The 19,864-nt window shown below is 44.0% G+C and overlaps 1 protein-coding gene across 3 annotated transcripts in view; it reads right to left on the bottom strand.

The window, feature by feature from the left end:
• rftn1b (raftlin, lipid raft linker 1b) overlaps window positions 1–19,864 on the bottom strand; it is a 122,062-nt gene that overhangs the window by 13,710 nt on the left and 88,488 nt on the right. For all 3 annotated transcript variants that reach the window (XM_086217800.1, XM_086217799.1, XM_086217801.1), the window contains one exon: window positions 10,940–11,058. In XM_086217800.1, the coding sequence (XP_086073926.1) occupies window positions 10,940–11,058 (119 nt within the window). The remainder of the gene's footprint in view (window positions 1–10,939; window positions 11,059–19,864) is intronic.

Here is a 19,864-nt window from a genome sequence, read left to right as displayed (position 1 = left end):
TGTCAGTTAGATCGCTCACACCTACAACACCATATTCGCACGCAACCTCAACCCCCCCCCCCCCCCCCACACACACACACACACACTTCTAAAAATGTAATTGTCAGGACATTCATACTACATTTTCTACCCCTTAACTTATCCTAATCCAGGGGCACTGCAAGGATATATTACTGGAACATTAATATTAAAAGGTACTGGGGACCAACGCCACGTGTTTTCATGGCGCCTCACTTCTCTTCGTTGGCTCATTTGTCAGGGACAAAGACGTGTTGCGTGTAGCGCTTCCAGCCAAGGCGAATATGCAACCCCTGGCCCTGGTTAAGGACAGGAAAGTTTTCAGCTCAGTTTGGGTTTTTGTTCCACCATTCAAGAATCTGGACTTGCTGGTGTTCACTCTGTTTTTTTGTGACAAATGTATGTATAGTTCACGTGCTTAAAATTCAGTTTGCTCACTAAAAATTTGATAAAACTTCCAAAAATGAGAACGTTTTTACTTTTTTTTAAATATACAGAGATGCCTTTTTTTTATTGGTTTTTCATCCAGAACATTCTGTGCTTGTTTATATCGTGTCAGGCCTGGTCCAATCCAGCCAGAGTATCACGGCAGACGTGACCATGGCGCCACTTTAAGCGGGTGGCATTGGCTTACTCTTCTAAGACGCCATCGTCTAGCTGCACCCCTGAAGATGGAACGTTTCAGCCCACAGTCAACGGTGTGTTCCTCCCTTCGAAGGGCTTGTGTTCACACAGGGAGGTTTGCTAACCACGAATAAAGCCAAAAGAAGAAGAAGAAGTAGTAGTAGAAGAAGAGGTCTGCTTCTTTCTGCGTTCGTTTGTCAATCATGATGGTTTTAAAATCGAAACTAATAACTGTCTTCAAGAGTTCTGAATGGCTTCCCAATGTAAAAGCTGTGGACGATGCAAAAAAAGAAGGGAAAAAAAAGACACTGCAAAGGAAAGGGGAAGTCTGATCATCCAGGCTAAAGGCACTTAGTGATGCTGTGTGAGCACTGATACGAGTCAAGAAGACACTTAACATCAACACAGCAGACCACAGACCTCCACAGTCTGTTCATAGAGCACCGAGCAAGTGTGCGAGAACAGAAACTTGAGAATATATGACACCTACACACGCTACATTAGCATTCACTGTACTGTGAAACTGTCAACAGGCATTCTAATTAAAGCTGCACCAAAGTGAATATGGAGCCGCCCTCATTAGACTCTGCGTGACATCCCGGAGAAGCCTCCGCACATGATGAAAAAACAGGTGAAAGCTCCACTTTCAAGTTACAGGCAAAATCTGAGAGCGACCACTTTGCTCTACTTTCTGTTTCTACATTCTGGGGCGATAAGCAGGTACCGCTATCAACAATAATAGGCCTCATTTTCCATACTCACAATATGGTCTCCTTATATTTCATTCATTTAAGTACTTAAGCTACTTCTTGACATTGGCTAAAAGTACAACTGTGTGTAGTACAAGTGACGCTGTTGTCTGGCTCTGATTCTACAGCTCTACGAGTGGGTCGCCACACTGAGGGAATAACAGAGTACGTGGGGGGGGGGGGGGGGGGGGAGACTAATCAGGATGCATTGCTAACCGTCTGCCATGAGACAGACTTCAAGTCGAAACACTTGAACCCACTCCACCACCCAACACCTCATTTTTCTCCCACAGATTCTCATTGACCAACATGGCGGGAAATACACAAACAGACCTGAAGCAGCTGCATATCAAGTTGTTGGTGACAAAGAACTAATCGTTAGCATACAAGATACTGCTCCAGACATTATTTACACAAGCATTACTAAAGTTCCTACAGGGATAGGCGCATCTACATTTTTCAGAGGTTTATGTTGGAACCACTCCCAGATTCCGGCTTGCTTTCAAAGCCTGCCTTTAAAGTAAATTGAGAAATAATTTTCCTGTAATGGCTGCTGTTCTTTGTAGCAGCTAGGAGTTAATCACACTCCTCGGAGTCTCTCTGACTTTGTGGAGACATTATGCAGTGCCACCTTGCTGCATCAGCGCTCCGGCAACAGCCTGTGAGCTGAAAAAACAAAGTAACCACACAGACATCTTTTTTTTTTTCTTCTTCCGTAATCTGAGTGACAATAAAGAAGGATGACACAGGAAGAGGACAGAGGAGCTGTAACTTAATCACCCTGGCAAAAGTAATTTGAATCAAATTAAAAGTAAATAGAAACAAAGTCAAGCTAAAGACATTTGTACCTTGGAGTACTGGAACCTACTGGCCACCGCAGGTTACGGACAGAATTCAAGTTTGCCAGTAGAACGGCTTCTTTAGCAGTAATACACATCAAATCGTACCAGCATTGCTTTCCCACCCCCACACTGTCATGATCAGAAGGGGGACGGCGATGTTCTCCAGCACAGACTAAAGATAACGTTTCTTCTCAGGCTTGTGTAGCAGAGGGGCACGCAGCTGCGGGTCAAGTCGGTTCCACAAAAACATACATATTCGCATTTTTCTCTAAATCTTCTCTACGGGGACACATTACAAGCTGCAGATCTCTTCAGCTGTACCACGTCTGACCATAGGTGTATGTTTGCAGACTAATGTGGTCAACAGGTTTGCAGACGCAAACAAAGATGAAGCCAATACCTGAAAGAATTCAAAAATAAAAATCCTAATCAGCGTGCAGGAACTGGAGCGTTGTCACAGCAACAGGAGATCCAGATTGCACCATCATGCCACAGCATTTTGTTGGTGTACTTGGCCCTATTAGAAGTGTTGGGATAGATTCAACTTACAGATGAAACATCAATGACAGTTCCTCCAGAGTTCATTTGTGAGCACATCTTTGCAAAAGCTCACGGATCAACAAATATGTGGTCAGTATGAGTTGGCCATTGTTTGTTTCTTTTTGTTTGTTTTTTGTGGCATATATTTTATTTGGATAAGTGAACCATGTGAGCAAAGTTCTGGACTGAAAGGTTCAAAAATGCATTTTTTTTTCATTTCAGCTTGACTTTGAAACACTCTCAAAGGCTGACGCTCTCAAACTTCTTAACAAGACAATCTGCCGACGAGGTCCATTTAGAGGAATTGTGCTTTCAGTCGTACCGCGTGATTGGCAGATAGGGGGAAGTCTAGTTATTATGGGATTGCAGATGTTTAAATGTCCACTTACTGAGAATCTAACAACAAATCATCCCTGTTAGGCCAAGAGTGAAGTCCATTCATTTGGGAATCACATCATTTCAGCTCAAAGATCAAATTAGCAGCTGCACAGGAGCTCCTGGTCCTCATCATTTACATGTCAGGTGCTGCATGTGCAGGTGAAGCAAATCTCAACCCCAAAAAGGACTTTAGTTTCAACTTCTCAAAAAGAAGTGTCCTGAGCTCACAAGGATGTGCTTTCCCCTCCTGCAGGAGTCTTTGTGACTCCAGGATGCAGAGAGAGCCAGCCACATATAATTAGCTTGAAGCTAACGGCGGCTGGTGGCTAGCAACACTTGGAGCAACGCAACATCAGTAAAATTGCCCAAAGTGTCAGTGGACAAACTCTCAAAAGCTTCGTCCAGTGTAATCTACATCCTTTGTCTAGATCAGGCTTTCTCAGAGTGTGGTCCCCGGACCACTGGTGGTCCGCGAGCGACCCCCAGTGGTCCGCGAGATGAAAAGACATCACGTTTTAAAATGTAAAATGTCAATCTTTGTTGTGAACAATGTGTCGTGTTATTGAATAAAGCACGTGAGTCCCACTGTACTTCGTAACGTGGAATGATATTTATTGTCGCTTGGCCCCGTCTGTCGGGTGCGCAAGTTGTCCACCTAGCCTGCTAACCGTCCTGTCAGTTACCGGCTCGCGCGCTGTTTGTTTTTTATTTTCCGGCTTGCGCGCTGTCAGTTAAGGGCTCGCGCACAAATGACGTCATAAATTCTAGAAAGATTTAGAAACCAGAACAAACAATCACATCAGACAATGGATCAGTGGCTTAGGACTGGGTCGTGTAAAAGAAAAGCAGAGGAAAATTCTGACTCGACAGGAGACGTTGTTGAACCCCAGGATGTTTATCCAGCGCCCGCGTCGTCATCGAAGCAGAACCCGCTGCCAACTTGTGAACGAGAAAAAAACCACCGCCAAGTTGAAACGGAGCTACCATAGCGACTACATACAGTTTGGGTTTTTTTGGACTGGCGACGAGGAGGATCCTAAACCACACTGTGTGTTGTGCTATGAAACGTTGGCTAACGAGTGTATGAAACCTGCAAAGTTGAAACGGCACATGGAAACTAAACATAGTTGGCATATCGTTTTTGGGCTATTTTGAGGTAGGTGGTCCTTGAGTGTTGTTTTATGGGTTAAGTGGTCCTTGGTCTGAAAAAGTTTGAGAAACACTGATAGATGCATGCTCAATAATCCATATATTTTATGATTAATAACAATTTATTGATTAATTTATTGATTTTAGCTGAAAAACAAACAAACAAAAACAAAACTACAACACCAGCAGGAGCTCGTGCTCATCCATGTAGCGCATGACCAGATGGGTCGCGGTTTGTTTGTAGATGGACATTTTTGAACAGTTTTGCTGTTGCTTTGTTGCTAGCTGTTATTAGCTTCCAGCGGCTATCAGCTTCAAACCAAATAAAAGTGGCTGGCTCTTCCTGCACTGTGGAGTCACAGCGAAGTGATGCTGCGGGGAAACGTGTCTCTGTGAGTTCGATTGCATTCATTAAGCACATGAACGAGTTTCTCTCTCTTAGCCTGGAATCAGATTGCCTCAATTACAATAACACTTGAGGAAAAAGAAAATGTTCATTACACGTCCAAACCTTTTGAGGCCAAGACAAAACTGATAACAACACATGACGAGGTAGTTAGAAAAACACAGGATCTGCCAGCAAACACAGCCGCTCATCGTGAGATTCCAGGCGCAGCTTTTCATGTCGCAGAAGTAAAACACAATATGAGCATTTGATGATTGAAACTGAGCTTTCAGCAGATGAGGGTTCTCAGGCATATTTAAGAAGTCATGAACCTTACGAGACGCAACTCCAATGATTACAAAACAGACAGGACCCAGAGCTACATTCTGACAGGAGGAGGGTTCCAGCATTGTGCGCCTGATTTGTCAAATTAGCCTGTTGTCTGGCTAACTGCTCTTTTTTTTAAAGTTAGCTGAACTTTTAACCACAGCCTAATTTAGAGACGGAAACAAAGAGAATATCTCTGCCGGATGCTAACATCAATTTGCATTCAGCTGATCAGACTATTCACTTTTCCGCCTAACAAACTGCTTGGCTCCTTTTTAGTTACAGCCATCAAGTAAATGTAGGGGAGTTAAAAGTACAACATTTCTACAGACATGTAGCAGAGGTTTAAAGGAACATGGATCCAAGTGTAGTAGAAGTACTACTGTAGGTGATCTCAGGATGTGACATCAAACCTGCAGTTTTTCTTGTCCCCGGCACATTTCCTCACCTCATAAGCAACTACACCCTTCAAACTGCAGCCTCTGCCTCCATCCTGGAGCTATCGGCATCATCGTCACATTTTCTGACAGACCGGGCGCGATCTCTCACTCGCAGGGACAGTGCAAATTACTCTCCATCTATCTAGGTCACCTCTTCTCTCACCTCAGTCAGAGACGATAGAGATCTCATGGACAGGCGATGCACGTTAACCACCAGCCCTCACTGCAACATGCACACACAGGCCACGGCATGCACACACACAAACACACACACACACACAAACACACACACACATCACATACTGTATTTTGTGAGTTTCGCCAAGCTTGACATATATAACACATCCTGTGTTCTTTGCACCGGGCACTAAAGTGATTCAAGTGAACATGGAGGAAGACAATCTGGTGCCTTTTGTGTGAACCTGATTTCTGGAATGAACAAACATTCTCACACACTCACACTCACTCACACACACACACACACACACACACACACACACACACACAATATGATCACGTGAGTGTGTGAGATCCGCTAGTGTTTCTTCAAAGATCCGTCTCTGCCAAACTGATGCTCTGATGTGGGGCTCTAATCCTGTTTTAGACATAATTTAGTTTCTGGAGACTGTGAAGTGCTGCTCTTTAAAGCTGGAGATGTTCGTGAATTCTGGGAATGAGTGACAACAATGTCAGTGCTCTTAAGCTCCTCTCACTTGTTTTGAATTTGGATGCCATTCCTTCAGTTTGAACTCTGCTGATGCGAACCTTTATTGTGTCTTTCAAACACTTTTCTCTGAAGTCCTCCTGCAATTTTACGGTTTGATTTGTTTGTTTGTCTGTCTGACCTCAAGCAGGATTACACAGAAAACTACCTGGCTGATTTTCACGAGATTTATATGAGCCGTGCACCGATGGCCGAAGAAGTGCCTGCTCAAATTTGACACGGATCTGAATCACCGTTTCCTTGGCAGCCAGTTGGTTTTGCAAGGCCACCCTGTTACAAGGTTAGGTGGGAAAAATCTTGCCAGGCTTCAAGTTCTGCATTTGCGGCTGCACCACCGTGGAGGGAACCATCATCTTAGGGTGCTCCCAAAATGAAAATCTGGAAAGCAATATGAACAGCTGCTTCTTCCTTATGATACTCTCCATCTCTCTCCTGTAAAGTCAGAGAGAGACAAATGCTCTTTTAGCTTACATTAATTAAAAAAAACACACCAAACTCATGAAACCACGAATATATTTTGGGCTCTAGGTGCTAAAAATACCTCCAAACACAGTTTTTTTTCTTGTAACATCCAGGGAGCTGGTTCCAATCTGTCTTGTTTCCTGTTCATACCATTTTTATATGTTATGTATAATGTTTGAATATCTCTATCACACAAATGCACTGATAACCACTGCACGGAAATAATACATTTCTTGAGGTAGCTGTTTTTACCATTGCAGCAGCAGCAGCATCATCAGCAGCAGCAGCATCTCCTCTGCTCTATTCAATCATAATAACAAGCACCCATTCAAATGTTACTGCTTTATTTATTTCACATAACTAAAAAGTAATAAAAAGGCAGAAATGTTCACATACCCACAGTGGAGTGTGGCAACGAGGGAACAGTTTGCTTTTATGTGCTGATGTCATATCAGACGTTAGCATGCGTCTGTTAACCTGAGACGGAGCGTGACCTTTGGCTTGTAGCGTACGAGGTCTCTTTACCTCCGCTGCATTGGGGTGGTGTGACACACACACACACACACACACACACACAGAAACACAGAGATTATCTACATCGCTGGGTTCTACTCTTTTGGGATTTGGGTGATTGACCCGCAGAAGGTGATCAGTTGCTGAACGGTGGTCAAGCAACGCAACTGAATGCCAGCGTTCCTCTTAAAGGAGCCACGTAAAGACTTTGCATGATTTAAATTGTCTTCTGTGACATTCCAGGAGCTTTCATGCATCTGAGAGTATCATTCATGCATCATACTTGGGCTCAACATTACAAAAACAGGAAAGCATATTTACCCCATCTGGTTCTGGCATTGCTGCAAAACAGAAATCTGTACTAATGAACCTCCTGATAAATAAACTCCGGCACTGGTTCACAGCAACCAAACACATGAGGAGCCACCGAGGCTGAGGTCTGAAGCAGAGCATGTTTAGTTTTGTTCCAGCAGCTCGTGAAGCTCACTGATAGCACAGAAGACTTTCGGGACGTAAGCTCCGACAAAGCTCCCGTAGTGATTGTCCCACAGGACGCGAGAGATTACAGGCTGGTCCTAATTGGAGTTTGACAGCAGAGACCCTTGATGAGGAGTTCATTCTGAGCAGCTCTTCAACATCCATATTGTTCTCATTTTGCCCCAGGAAACAAAACAAAAAAACCAGGCAACCGCGGCACCTTCCAAGTGTGTGGACGTCTGTCCAAAAGCTCTGTTTTGCAGTTAAGAAGAAGCCTCTATAAACTCTAGCACTGAGTGGATTTTAATGCTGAAAATAATGTGTGATGCATCCTGTGCTTTAGTACATTTCCCTGCCTGTCATTTTAAATATTATTATTATTGTGCATTTTCCTTCAGGCCATTTCCAGCACTTATTTCTGCAGTGTGTTTGTTCTGTTCTTCAGTTTTGTTTGTTTGTTTTCCTCAGCCATTTTCAATGTATCACATATTTGTCCTTCCATCCGTCCGTCTGGAAACTTCGACATGGTCACTGGAGGAAGTGAGGATCACGCCAGCCACACTTTGGTTACTAGGCGGCCACCCTACCTGCCAGCCATGCCGTCCCTACAAATTTGTCCGCAGTACCCAAATGTTTCATGTCACTACATTTTAAAAACATTTAGAGTATTAACTGCAGAACTTGCTGTGTGCTTGCTTCAAGATGGATAGGCCCTGATCAGCATTGGGTACAGTAAATTACACAAGTATGTCATAAATTATTCATTGCATATTACAGAAAACCAATTACATTTATTGACTAAATAGCCGCAGTTTTCCATGTTAGCTGCAGGGGGCCTGTACAACCCCATTACTTACAATGTAACATGTTAATGACCAACATAGTTCATCACATGATTGGGACAATCCAAACTACACCACAAACTTAGGGACAAGACCTGGACTAGATGTCCCGATATGAACCTGATCAAGAGACATCAGCTTGTAAACAGCATTTTCTGATGCTCCTGACCAGTTTAAGGAGCGATAATCCAGTTGAGGCATGTGGAGAACTCAGATCTTCGCCCCAGACATGTAAACACCGTCAGCGTTCTCCTGGAGCTTTCGCTGCATTTGTGACACAAACTGCCGTAAAACGGGTTGACAGGACAGCTCCAGCTTCCAGTGCTACAAACTAAGCTCAAAGCTCCAAACTCGTTTTGCATAATTCGACTTAAATCACTCAAAACTCACCACGATAGCAACATGGGAAGTACGAAGGATGCGTGGATTGTTGTTGACTGTGTAAACGCAGGGAAAGCCAGACTTGATGTTGTGCAGATGAGTTGTGGAATTTATGTACATTTTTTATCCCTTCAAGTGTATTTATTATAATGTCTATTGATCCGTCCACTGAGGACAACAGATGGAATATGGGCTTCGGCTACAATCTGATTTGTTTACATTGCTGTTGCAGCGGTTGTTTACTGAGGTAATAAATCAAGTGACAGGTAGCGTCATTCTATCAGAGGCTCCTGAGTTACAGGAAATGGTTTTTGGCAATCAATGGAGTCGCCCCCTGCTGGCCACGAGGAAGCGTGCACAAGTGACTTGAGGGGATGGCTTCACTTTTCATGTCACCCAGAGCTAAAAATGATGTAGCGGCCTCAAAGAAAATATTCTGAGCTGCTAGAAAACCTCTCATCTGAAGGTGAACTACAGTACGTATCAGTACTACAAGCAGCATTTGTATGTACTCAGTGCCACTCTGTCTTGTAGCTCAGCTCACTACCACTCAGCTGCTGTGCAAACATCTGTAGATTGGATTCCATTAGAAGCTTGGAGCTATTCACATGCAAATTATCTAGTAAGCTGTTACGTTTTTAAAAATAAAACAATGGAGGTTTTTTTTCGCCCTTCGCTGATGAACCAACTCTGTCCTTGCGAAGACACTTGACGACTCTCTAAATGATGCCTTCAGTGGAACAGCTTGTTTTTTTTTCTCCTCTGCGTTTCATACATCCAACATCCTGTCAGAGTTTTGGATAATTAAAGCTATAAAGCACTTGAGAGAAAAGAAAATTGCGTATATAAAGAAGAGGCAAACAAAAAAGAAATGCAGGCGATCAATATTCTGCCTTATTTTTCATTGTAATGATCTTGGCCCTGGAACAATTCAGAGCTGTGCAGATACTTTGCATATCAATTTTCGGCAGCTATCACGATGAATGGGGATGTTGTGAGAGAGTGGCGGTGCTCACTCAGGTGAAACCGTTTTGGATCAAGTCCCAGTGGAAGGGTTGATTCGATCTCCTGGAACACTGGGTGTCGTTTCGTTCACTGTTGACATTTCTGAGGAGGCCTTAAAATCCATTAAAGTGTGACAGCATTACCATTCGTCTCAGAAGAGGGGAGTCTCCGCTGCTGAAGTCTTTTTATTGGCACGTGAGGCCATCAGCACTGGACGGGACAATCAGAGAGGGACAAAAGTCTCCCTTCACAGTTGAGAAGCCACCGGCCAAAAAAGGGTCCAAATTCAATTACCGAGATAGCATCAGCAAAAATACAGACACACAAATAACACATCCGCACGCATGTGTAACCGAGTCAAACACATGCACATACAGACACACACACGAAATGGCCTCAAACCTTTAAACCCCAGACAGAAATCTATTTCCAACTTGGAACTTGCTGAGTAGAGACGCTAATCAGGGCAGATAAGGGCTTGTTTGCTCCTGATAAGACAAGCGACCACGACACATGTCCTCTAAATGTAGTTTTGTGTGTGTGTGTGTGGGGGGGGTGACGGGGGGGACTGATGGTCACATGATTTTAATACTACAACCACTATTTTAGAGGATCCGCACTCGAAACAGGTGTAGTCAATATCGATGAAACATATCACTGAACACCGTAATTCTGGTATTTTGCCGATGTAAGAGAAAATATTTGTCTTATTAGATGTTGGAACAGCTTCAACGCACATCTGTGTTCACCAGGTGGAGAACCCCAAGGTCGAACAAAAAATACGGGACTAAAGACAGGTTTTGTGATGTCATAACCCAGCGCCCCTTTAACAACCGGCACGCCAGTAATACAGCAAAGTAGTGGATACACGGAGTACTCGACAGTAGCCGAGTTCAAATGAGTAAAAACTGCTTTGGAAAAGCTCAAATTGGACTACAGAATTATGAAGTAAGATAATTAATACGACATGAGCCAGCAAACAAGTCACATGACTGTGTTGGGAAATGATGCAACTGTTTATCTGATCAAAGCACAAAACGCTGCCTTTTCACGAACGACAAAGAGAAGCGTCTCTCCACTCACATCGATAATGGTCCACTGCTCCACCACGATGGCGTCGTACGTCGGGTTGGGCACGTTTGGCTCTCCTTCGCTTGCCTCCTGGAAGATGAAGACACTTTCCACCGACTTAGGCAGCAAATCTGCAGAGAAGAAGAAATCCATGAAGCCATGAAAATAGTATTTACAAGATGGAGCGTGTCCGTCTTATCTCTCCTGCTGCTTCAGGCCCTCCAGGCCAGAGGAAATGGAATGATATCACTCAGCAACATGAAATGTATGAGCAATGTGCACTTATACATTATGCAGGGAGACAGTGGAAAAGAAAGGAGCAGGTATTCCACTTCTGGGATGTTTGAAAAGAAGAGGAGACATTATGCGCTACATCAGTGGTTTTCAGAACTCAGAGGTTTTCATGCAAGAGAGCTAAACAGAAGCTAATTACAGCCGGGTGGCACGGTGCATGTCGGAGCTGAGAGGATTTAAAGCAGTTCTCCGAGTCCCAAAGATCAGGACTGACAGCGACCGTATTAAAAAAGATGGACAGATTTGAGGAAAATCTCACCTCTCATTTAATAGTCAGTTCGTTAGGCATTAAAGCATAAATCCACTCGCTAAGCCTGCATAATTCACCTAAAAAAGACTTGAATGTCTCGTAAAGACACTGATGTGCTGCACAATTCTCTAAGACTCCCTCCTTTAGGGAGCTAACAATCGCAGCCTGGAACCCCGACGCACAGCCCGATGAGCTGCCCCCCCCCCCCTTCCTAAATGTCTCTTGTTATTCATTTGATGCACATGCCCATTACATCCAGGTGCCCCCCCCCACACACACACATACACACACATACATGAACACAATACACACACCACGGTCCAGTCTTCCTGGCTGGCCTGAGTGCTTTCTCATTACTGCCACACCATTTACACACTAATACAGTTTTGCCGGGGCCCAGGCACCCATACAAGACACTCCACATTTCATTACTGGACCCTAATAATGGGGGGGGGGGGCTGATAGGCAGCATAAGAGCCTGTGGCGAGAGGAAGAGAGGGGACGAAAGAATGGAGGGAGTGAGCGAGATGGAGGGAGAGATAGAGTGGAAGGATGACAGGCTCTTTTATTTCCCCCGCCCTGAAAAGCCATTTAGGACTCGTACACGCTCAATTGAAGACATCTCTCAGACATCTGCCGGCCCCCTCAAATACAGACATTGCCGTTGTTCACCCCATCCCGCCCTTTCGCCTGCTCTATCCTTTAGCTTCCTCCATCACCTCCCAGCAAACACTCTTCCACCTCCATTCATCAGCCCTCCCCGCTTGGCGTATAATCGTAAAGAAACCTTTTTAGAGGATGTCAAGCTCCGAGGCCCACCCTCGGTTCTCCGCCAGCACGACAGGGATAACTCAGGTGAGATAGACACAGGGCTTGTGTCTGGCGACTCTACAGGGACCGCCTGTCTCTGGTGATAATACAAGCAGATGCTCAGCAGTGGAGAGACTGGAGGAGGGAAGTGGAGAGGAAGGAGTTGGGGCTGGGGGCGTTGAGTCTGCCAGGGGAATGCACCAGTTGCGTGCACGAATAAACATTATCTACTGACTGAGAGCCGAGCGGAGAAGCCGGCAGGCTGACTGAGACTAAGTTGTTTACACTTGCAAAAACCACCATGCGCCCTCAGTAAAATTGTTCTCCATCCCCTGTGACTCACACTCAAGGTTGTAGGGTGAGGCATGCAAATAAAGTGACAGCGTTGGGAGGGACAGACGGACGCAAACGGAGGGGGACTTAGAGAGCTGTAGAGGCAGGGTGACAGCAAGTGACAGCCTGTGACACCCGCTGACACGAGGCAGCTGAAATCAGCGGAAATCAGATGTGGGTGTAGTGCTGACACAAATGGGCCGCCGTTATATAGCACCTTCTCTAGCTTAATGGTACTCAAAGCGCTTTATTGCCTCATTCACACTCCCATTCACACACATTCATACTCTGATGGTGGAGGCAGCCATGCAGGGTACCAACCATCAGGAGCCACTTTCCTCAGGGGTCTGAGGAGCCGGGGGAATCAAACCAGTGACCTTCAGATTACTCCATGCCACTGCTGGACCAGCCCACTCCAGGGACTGAAACCATTGAAGTTAGTAGTCTTTGCTTTTTTGGGGTGTTTGAGTGGAGGTGAGCTCTTTGGCTGCATACATCCTGGTCCTCATAGTCATGGAAATATTCACAAACCTTCTGCACAACGATTTCTAACATTTTGAACTTGGAAACAACACAAATATTTGTACTTCATCCCCTTGCAAAGTCGATCCGGCTTCAACCATTTAAAAGTGATTTAAGGTTCATATTTACATGGTACATTTTGTACTTTCAGGAAGCAGTAGTTTCAGTTTTAAGTATGAAAATTAATTTAAAAAACATACTTCAAGTGTAATCCATCATGGTGAACATCAGTTACTGTTCATTGTTTTTTGTTTTTGTTTTTTCATTAAAGTTAAATAACCCTTGTGTGGTAACACAGTGAGCACAAGTCTTCACAACAATGGAACTATCTTGCTAAGATAACACTGTTACTCTGATAAGTTTGTGTTCATTTTAATGGATATACACATACATATTGCTTATATGTCTTAATCAGACAAGATCAGCAGCTAAGCAGAATTTAATGGAAAAAGAAGCGGCTTAGTACGGCAGGAAAGATAGTCCAAGAAGCCCTGACGAAGTGGTACCAACTATTTTAGAAAAAAACACACACACACACACAAAAGTTGCTTTAATCTAATGCAGCGTGGAAGTTAAGTCGTGTCTCATCAGACGTGTCACGCCATTGTCTGACACGTCCCTGGGGCGTGAATCAGGGAAGATTCATTTTGTGTCCTCTAATGCCCAGAAGCCCCGGAGAGCCTCTGTCAGGTAACGCCAAAGCAGCATTATTTTTGGTTTTTAATTTTGACAAGCTGTCGTGTTCCTTTGCTCCTGCGAGTTATAATTGTGTATAATGCTGCAAGCAGTTTTAAAGAAGTTTTTATGGAGACTTTTAGATTTATATTTTCCAGCAGAGACTCCAGGTCACCATTGGAAATCCAATGCATCTGCTTTCATTTCAAGCTGACTGAACCTGCTGTCCTCGGTGAACTTTTCAAAGGCACCTTTCACGCCCGCGGGGAACCGACTCAAAGAATACATTTTCAGTGGATTATGAACAGTCTTTGCTGCTTTAGCCATCAAAAAAGTACATCATCAAAATAATGTGGATTGCTACTTTAAAGTTATGTTGTATTTTAATCCATCCATCTATTTAACATTCAAAAGAAGGCATGCTGCTTGGCAGATCACTGTAAATGTGTTGTAGTCCAGCTGACCACTGCAATCCAGAAAGTGACCCTGCCCCAAGTCATGTCTGCTGACATGATTTAAACATGCATGCCAGGTGCTGCCCCAGAGAGCTGGAGACAGGCCGCTGACAGCTTATCTATATTTCAAACAGGCCGAGTGGACGTCCAGAGAGGGACGGCGAGGAGAGACAGTGGAGAGGAATGTGTGAGGATTGGATGCGGCTCTTCCCTACAGAGCCAAAGTTTGGCAGCTGGCAGGAGGCTACCTGTGGGTTACCGGGCAGAATTTCCCTGGCAGTGAAGGAACTGGGGGTGGACAGCATGGTGATTGGACACTACGGGATGTTGACAAATGTTGGGTCCATTTGCATTGGTGTGAATACAGACGACACAAGGGTGACAGCTCCAAGAGGAGAATAACCAAACAGATGGACAGACTCGGACTCGTGCGCAGGTGAATTCTCCCCACACCTGCTGAGTCACTGCAACGACAAACAAATACGTTACTTTGTGACCGCACTTCATCCAAAGTAGGATGTGATGTCAGCACGGTGCTGAGGGCATTTTGGAAATGTCTGTTCTAAACCCAAATGACTTGACAAAGCTTCGTCACACAGAAAAGCAACTGGTGGAGTTGGGAAGCAAGTGAGACACGAGGATTCATCTGAGGAGACACAGAGCGATGGACCGCATCCAATACGACCGCGTCCTTTGATATCTGTATTCTGAACATTTCAAGTGACAACTGTGGGAGCTTTCAGCGAATACTAACACCATATGAGTAACAATCATCAGAAATATGAAGAAATGGTGACGCGGGAAGCACGGCTTTGCTGGAATGCAAACGTGAGCCTGGCAACGTGCTCTGCTGTTTCCCATCGGAACCCTGGGAATGATTCAAACTATAGTTTACAAAAAAAAAAAATAGAATTTCTGTTTGAACAGTCATTTCCTTTGCTAGACACAAAAAAAAAAATCACTAATGCTATCAAATCCTTTGTATAACAAAGGGATTATCCTGCTAATCATATTTTCAAAGAATACAATCAATGACATAAATTAAAACTAAACAAATGTGTCTCTCAACTTTGTTTTATCTACGGTTCACTAAGAAATTTCCACTTGTGTCACAGGGGATGCTCGTTTTCAGCTTTGCTAATGCGCAGTCTTTCCAGGTATCGATCTTTCTTTTTCAGTCAGGGTTGACAATGCAAGCAGTCAAAATGAGAGGTTTCACTTTGGTGACCTGACAGCAGCTGCCTTTTGCTCACCTGCTCACCCCCCAAAAACGCCACAACAGCTCCTAACAACTGCCAGTGCTAAGTGAACCCGGCAGTAGCAGCCAGCAGCTCAGAGGAGGAACGGGCACATGCTGTGCTGTCGAAACCTATACACACCAAACCATAAACACACAAAACACATCCGTGCATCCTTTAGATCCGTGCACAAACAGACACACGTGCGCAAACACTGCAGTTCTAATTCCACCTCTGTTTTTTCACATCCTTTCTCTTGCCAGAATCCGTTTTCACCGGGAAAAAAATAATAAAAAATAAAACCCTTCCACCTTATCTGAATTTCATATTCCACTTTCTCTCTGATTCTCCCTCCCTCCGTTGTCTTTGCCCAAATTTAGAAACCAACGAGGGCTGACTGTCACATGCATATGAATAGCTCAGTGTGTCACAACCAGGCTACAAATCCTCATTGTAGCTCCGGAGATAGCTTAAGCTATACAAGTAACAAAGGCAAACTCCTTCAACGCCGTAGCTGTCAGTTCTTCAGCAAACAATTTCTACTACAGGGAGAGGAAGTGTGACCATATTGTGTGTCTGTGTGTACATGGAATATTTGGGAGCGTGTGTGGATGTCGGTCTGTGCGCTCCAGTTTGCAGGCAATGCCACACTGCGTATGAATCTTTAATGCGTGTCTTATGACACCGGGGCCTGCGTGCCGCTTCGGATCTGTAAATTCAATATCGCTCTAATATTCGACCTGTGTCTCAGCTGAGGTTTCCACTCACTCACAAACGCTGCTGCCACACAAGACAGGACTTGCAGGACTGAGCCAACCATCTCACACACACACACACACACAAACACATGTGTATTAAGAACACACCCCTAATGCTTTTTCATCCCCCTTCACCATGGTAACCCATCTTTGGAAGGACCATGGGGACACGCTGTATTGTTTTTTGTTTGTGCATCTCTTTGGACGGCGGTGAGCAGCCACGTCTCAGCGACAACAGAGAGGTAGACGAGTATTTAGGAAAAGGTCAGAGTTGCTCATTGGCTGCAGGAATATGAGAATAATGCACGAGCTTACGGAACCCCGAGAGGAAATAACACAGAGGCCGCATTTTATGAACACTGAATGCTTCCAATACTACTGTGTGTACAGCCACACCTTGAATAATCAAGCAGTTCATTAATATATCTGGGTTAATTACTTCTACACATTTAAAGGAAAAAAAAAAAGTGGCCTAAAGATAAAATTAGTTCCCATGTTATTATTTATTACAATTTCACATTTGGAATCATTTGTTGGCACAAGATAACCTGTGCTTCCGCGTTTGCATGGATTCCAACTTAAAAGTAAAATGAACGTGCCGCAATTTACAAATGAATTGCAGGTGTTAATTCAGTGAGTGTCAAAGCACTGACAATCTACAAATGTACACAGGGTGTTCCTTTGAACGGTCCCTTCAGGGCTCCCTGCCTGCTAGAACAAACCCCACATAGAGAATCGCCGTAGATCAACGCACAGTCTTATATTTACAGGTTACTTTTTTTTTTAAAAGACATTATTAAATTAACACTATTATATTTTACAATTTTCGGAGGAAAAAAAAAAAAAGATCAAACATGTTTGAATAATAACATTACTGTAATATAAGAATACAACTGAGGTTTAATGATGATCCAACTCATATAAATGTAAATAATATACTCAAGCAATGGAGGTATGAGATAAGAACATTCTGTAGAGTTACGCTCTTGAAGAATGTTCCCTCAAAAAGTACTACCAGAGTACTGTCTGTCAAAGAGAAGAAGTACAGCTTTTGATTTACAGAAAAGGTACAAAATGTCTTTCAAAAGCACACACCTTCCCCCCTACAGCAGCGAGTATTTGTACCCTTTCAGGTACACACGAGTACTTCTGTTTTAGAGCGTAAGCAAGAGGAAAGCGCCGTGGTCAGTGGGATGAAATCAGACAAATGAAACAAATCATTCCGGACAACAAAGCACTTTACACGAAGGTTTTATAGTGAAGTATCACTGGGCTGATATACCAGTATTTCCAATTTCTCATGAAATGATGGCCAGTCATCGTCCATTACCCCGTCACTCTCCATGATTAACGTATGCATTTCTGAGGGCTTTCAAGTTGATTAGAAATTATGTTATTATTAGAAATGTAGGCATGAGATGCATGGATAATTAGCTTCAATCAATCAATCCAAGAATTATGGGCTTTGAATAAAAAAATCTTATAATCACGAATAATTGTTAACGTACGCTTTACTGGTCGTGGTTGTTGACCTCGGCAAAGACTACGGTGGCGTAGCTCGGACTGCCGACAAGGAATAGACCCTCGCTGCATGGAACGTTCGATGACTTGATGGGAAAGCCGTTGTGGTTTCAAAGATGGCGAATTAAAACGTACAGTCTGTATCAGATTACAAAGGATTAGTCCGCTTTAAACTCAGGCAGGATTTTAAAGTGAAAGTCTCCAGTTCAAACTGGGATTAGCGAGATTTCCTCTCCTTCAGGCTGTCTGGGCAGCACCATTTAGAGGCTCTGTAGTTGAAGGTTAAAACGCGGCGTCGTGGGTATGATGCTCAGACTCGTCCGCTCACGTTCACAAATGAGCAAAAACACACAAACAGGTGGCAGGTATGCAGAACTCAACCTTTTAAGGTGCTGATTTCAGTTGTTGACATGGACATTTTAATGCTGTGCAGTGCGTGAGCTGGTCATTGCTAATATTTCATTTGCTCAGCTGTCCTTGCATGCTCTGCTCAAGGTCCAAGTACACACAGAGCACAATAATAAAAGGTCAGGTGTTACAAGGTGTTCCAGTTGTGATAAATTATCCACACTTCCCATCTCTGGAGAGAGTGAGGCCACCTCTCCTGCGGGCCCACCCAAGTTTCCCACTGGCCATGCAAAATCTCTCTAATGCAGCAGGAAATTATTATCTGTGTATTCTGCCATAAACAAGCACTCGGTGAAGCAGGGAGAGGGCTGAGAATTCTGCCCTCTCTTATTGTACCTGAAAGCATCCCTTTCAGCCTGCTAATGGCCAGTCAGCTTGAGTTACAGTGAGCAGGAACATATCAAAGGAATCACAAAGACACAATTCCACTTAGCGCACTGTTCAATGATGTCAGTTGTTAGGGAAGAACGCTGAATAATGCTGCTTTAAAGCGTGTAGGAAATGGAACAGAAATGAGCGAAAGAGTTTACTCAACCTGAGGGGAACGTGAATATCTATTCTGAATCACACGACATCTAGTGGCTGGAGAAACATTCCTCAGAGCTGCAAAAAGTCAACTCAAATCCGTTCAGCCCACTGTAGCTCACATCTTCTCAGAGAAATCCATCAGACGGTTGTGATATTTCAATTTGATGAACGTGGTCACAAGAGACAGTTTTGGTAAAACTTTCTCAACGATGATGATAACGAAGGTAAACCCCCCCCCCACACACACACACACACACAAGAATAGACAAAAGCACAGTCTCATTCATTAGACTGCAAATGTTAACTGTCAGTACGTGACGGGTTGATGCGCGCCACTCGCTCTGCGTCTCAAAACAAGGCTGTCACTGTCACTATGATCTCCCCACCAAACTGCACCCATCCCTCTCCGTCAGGCCTTTAGTGTGTTGTTTGGCTGTCAGACATGCTCTTGATGTTCTTGAGGTGGAGATGGTCTCCTGCATCGTGTCGAGCATCTCATCACGAATTCAGAGAGGCGTCTCAAAGAAACTAAATATGGAGACGGCAGGGATGGATACTGATTCTGACGCCCTGAGCTGCACTGGCGTTTGATGTAATTAGCTGCTAACAACAAACGAGATGTTGCTTTGATGTCACACTGCCAGCTGCTCTCAAAAGACTAAAATTCACAAAGTACAACATTCACCTCAGTAAAGTTGTCTGTTTTCTAAAGTGGTTGATCTCACGCTGTGAGCAATGAAGGCAGACAGAGCTTCCTTCTGCAGCTGCTCTGTATCCTACTCGGTAATTTCACTGTTCAAGAGACGCATATCTTAACAACGCATGAAAAATTCAAAATATGTTAGAGGACCCTAATAAGCTGAGGAAAAAAATTGAATCATAATAATACACTTCATTACTCCATTCTGAGGACATAAAATATGCAAGGAGGCTCTAATTTGTTATCAGGTTAATTATCTGTGTTTCAGAGTTGCTGAGGCGTTCACTTTCCCAGATTAATGAATTATGACTCTTATTTACTCGAGCGGCTTATTTTGCCAGCGTCAGAGTGAAGCACAACTGAACTGCCTGAGTCTGATGGTAGAGGAGAACCCAAACAGGAAATAGTTTAGATCCCAAACAACTCCCTCTACTCCAAGGCTACT

The sequence above is a fragment of the Aulostomus chinensis genome, chromosome 11, assembly GCF_037954235.1.
Source record: "Aulostomus chinensis isolate RoL2024-O1b breed Wild chromosome 11, RoL_Achi_v1.0, whole genome shotgun sequence".
In the NCBI taxonomy this organism is placed as follows: Eukaryota; Metazoa; Chordata; class Actinopteri; order Syngnathiformes; family Aulostomidae; genus Aulostomus; species Aulostomus chinensis.
This window is presented reverse-complemented; position numbering and strand designations above follow the sequence as displayed.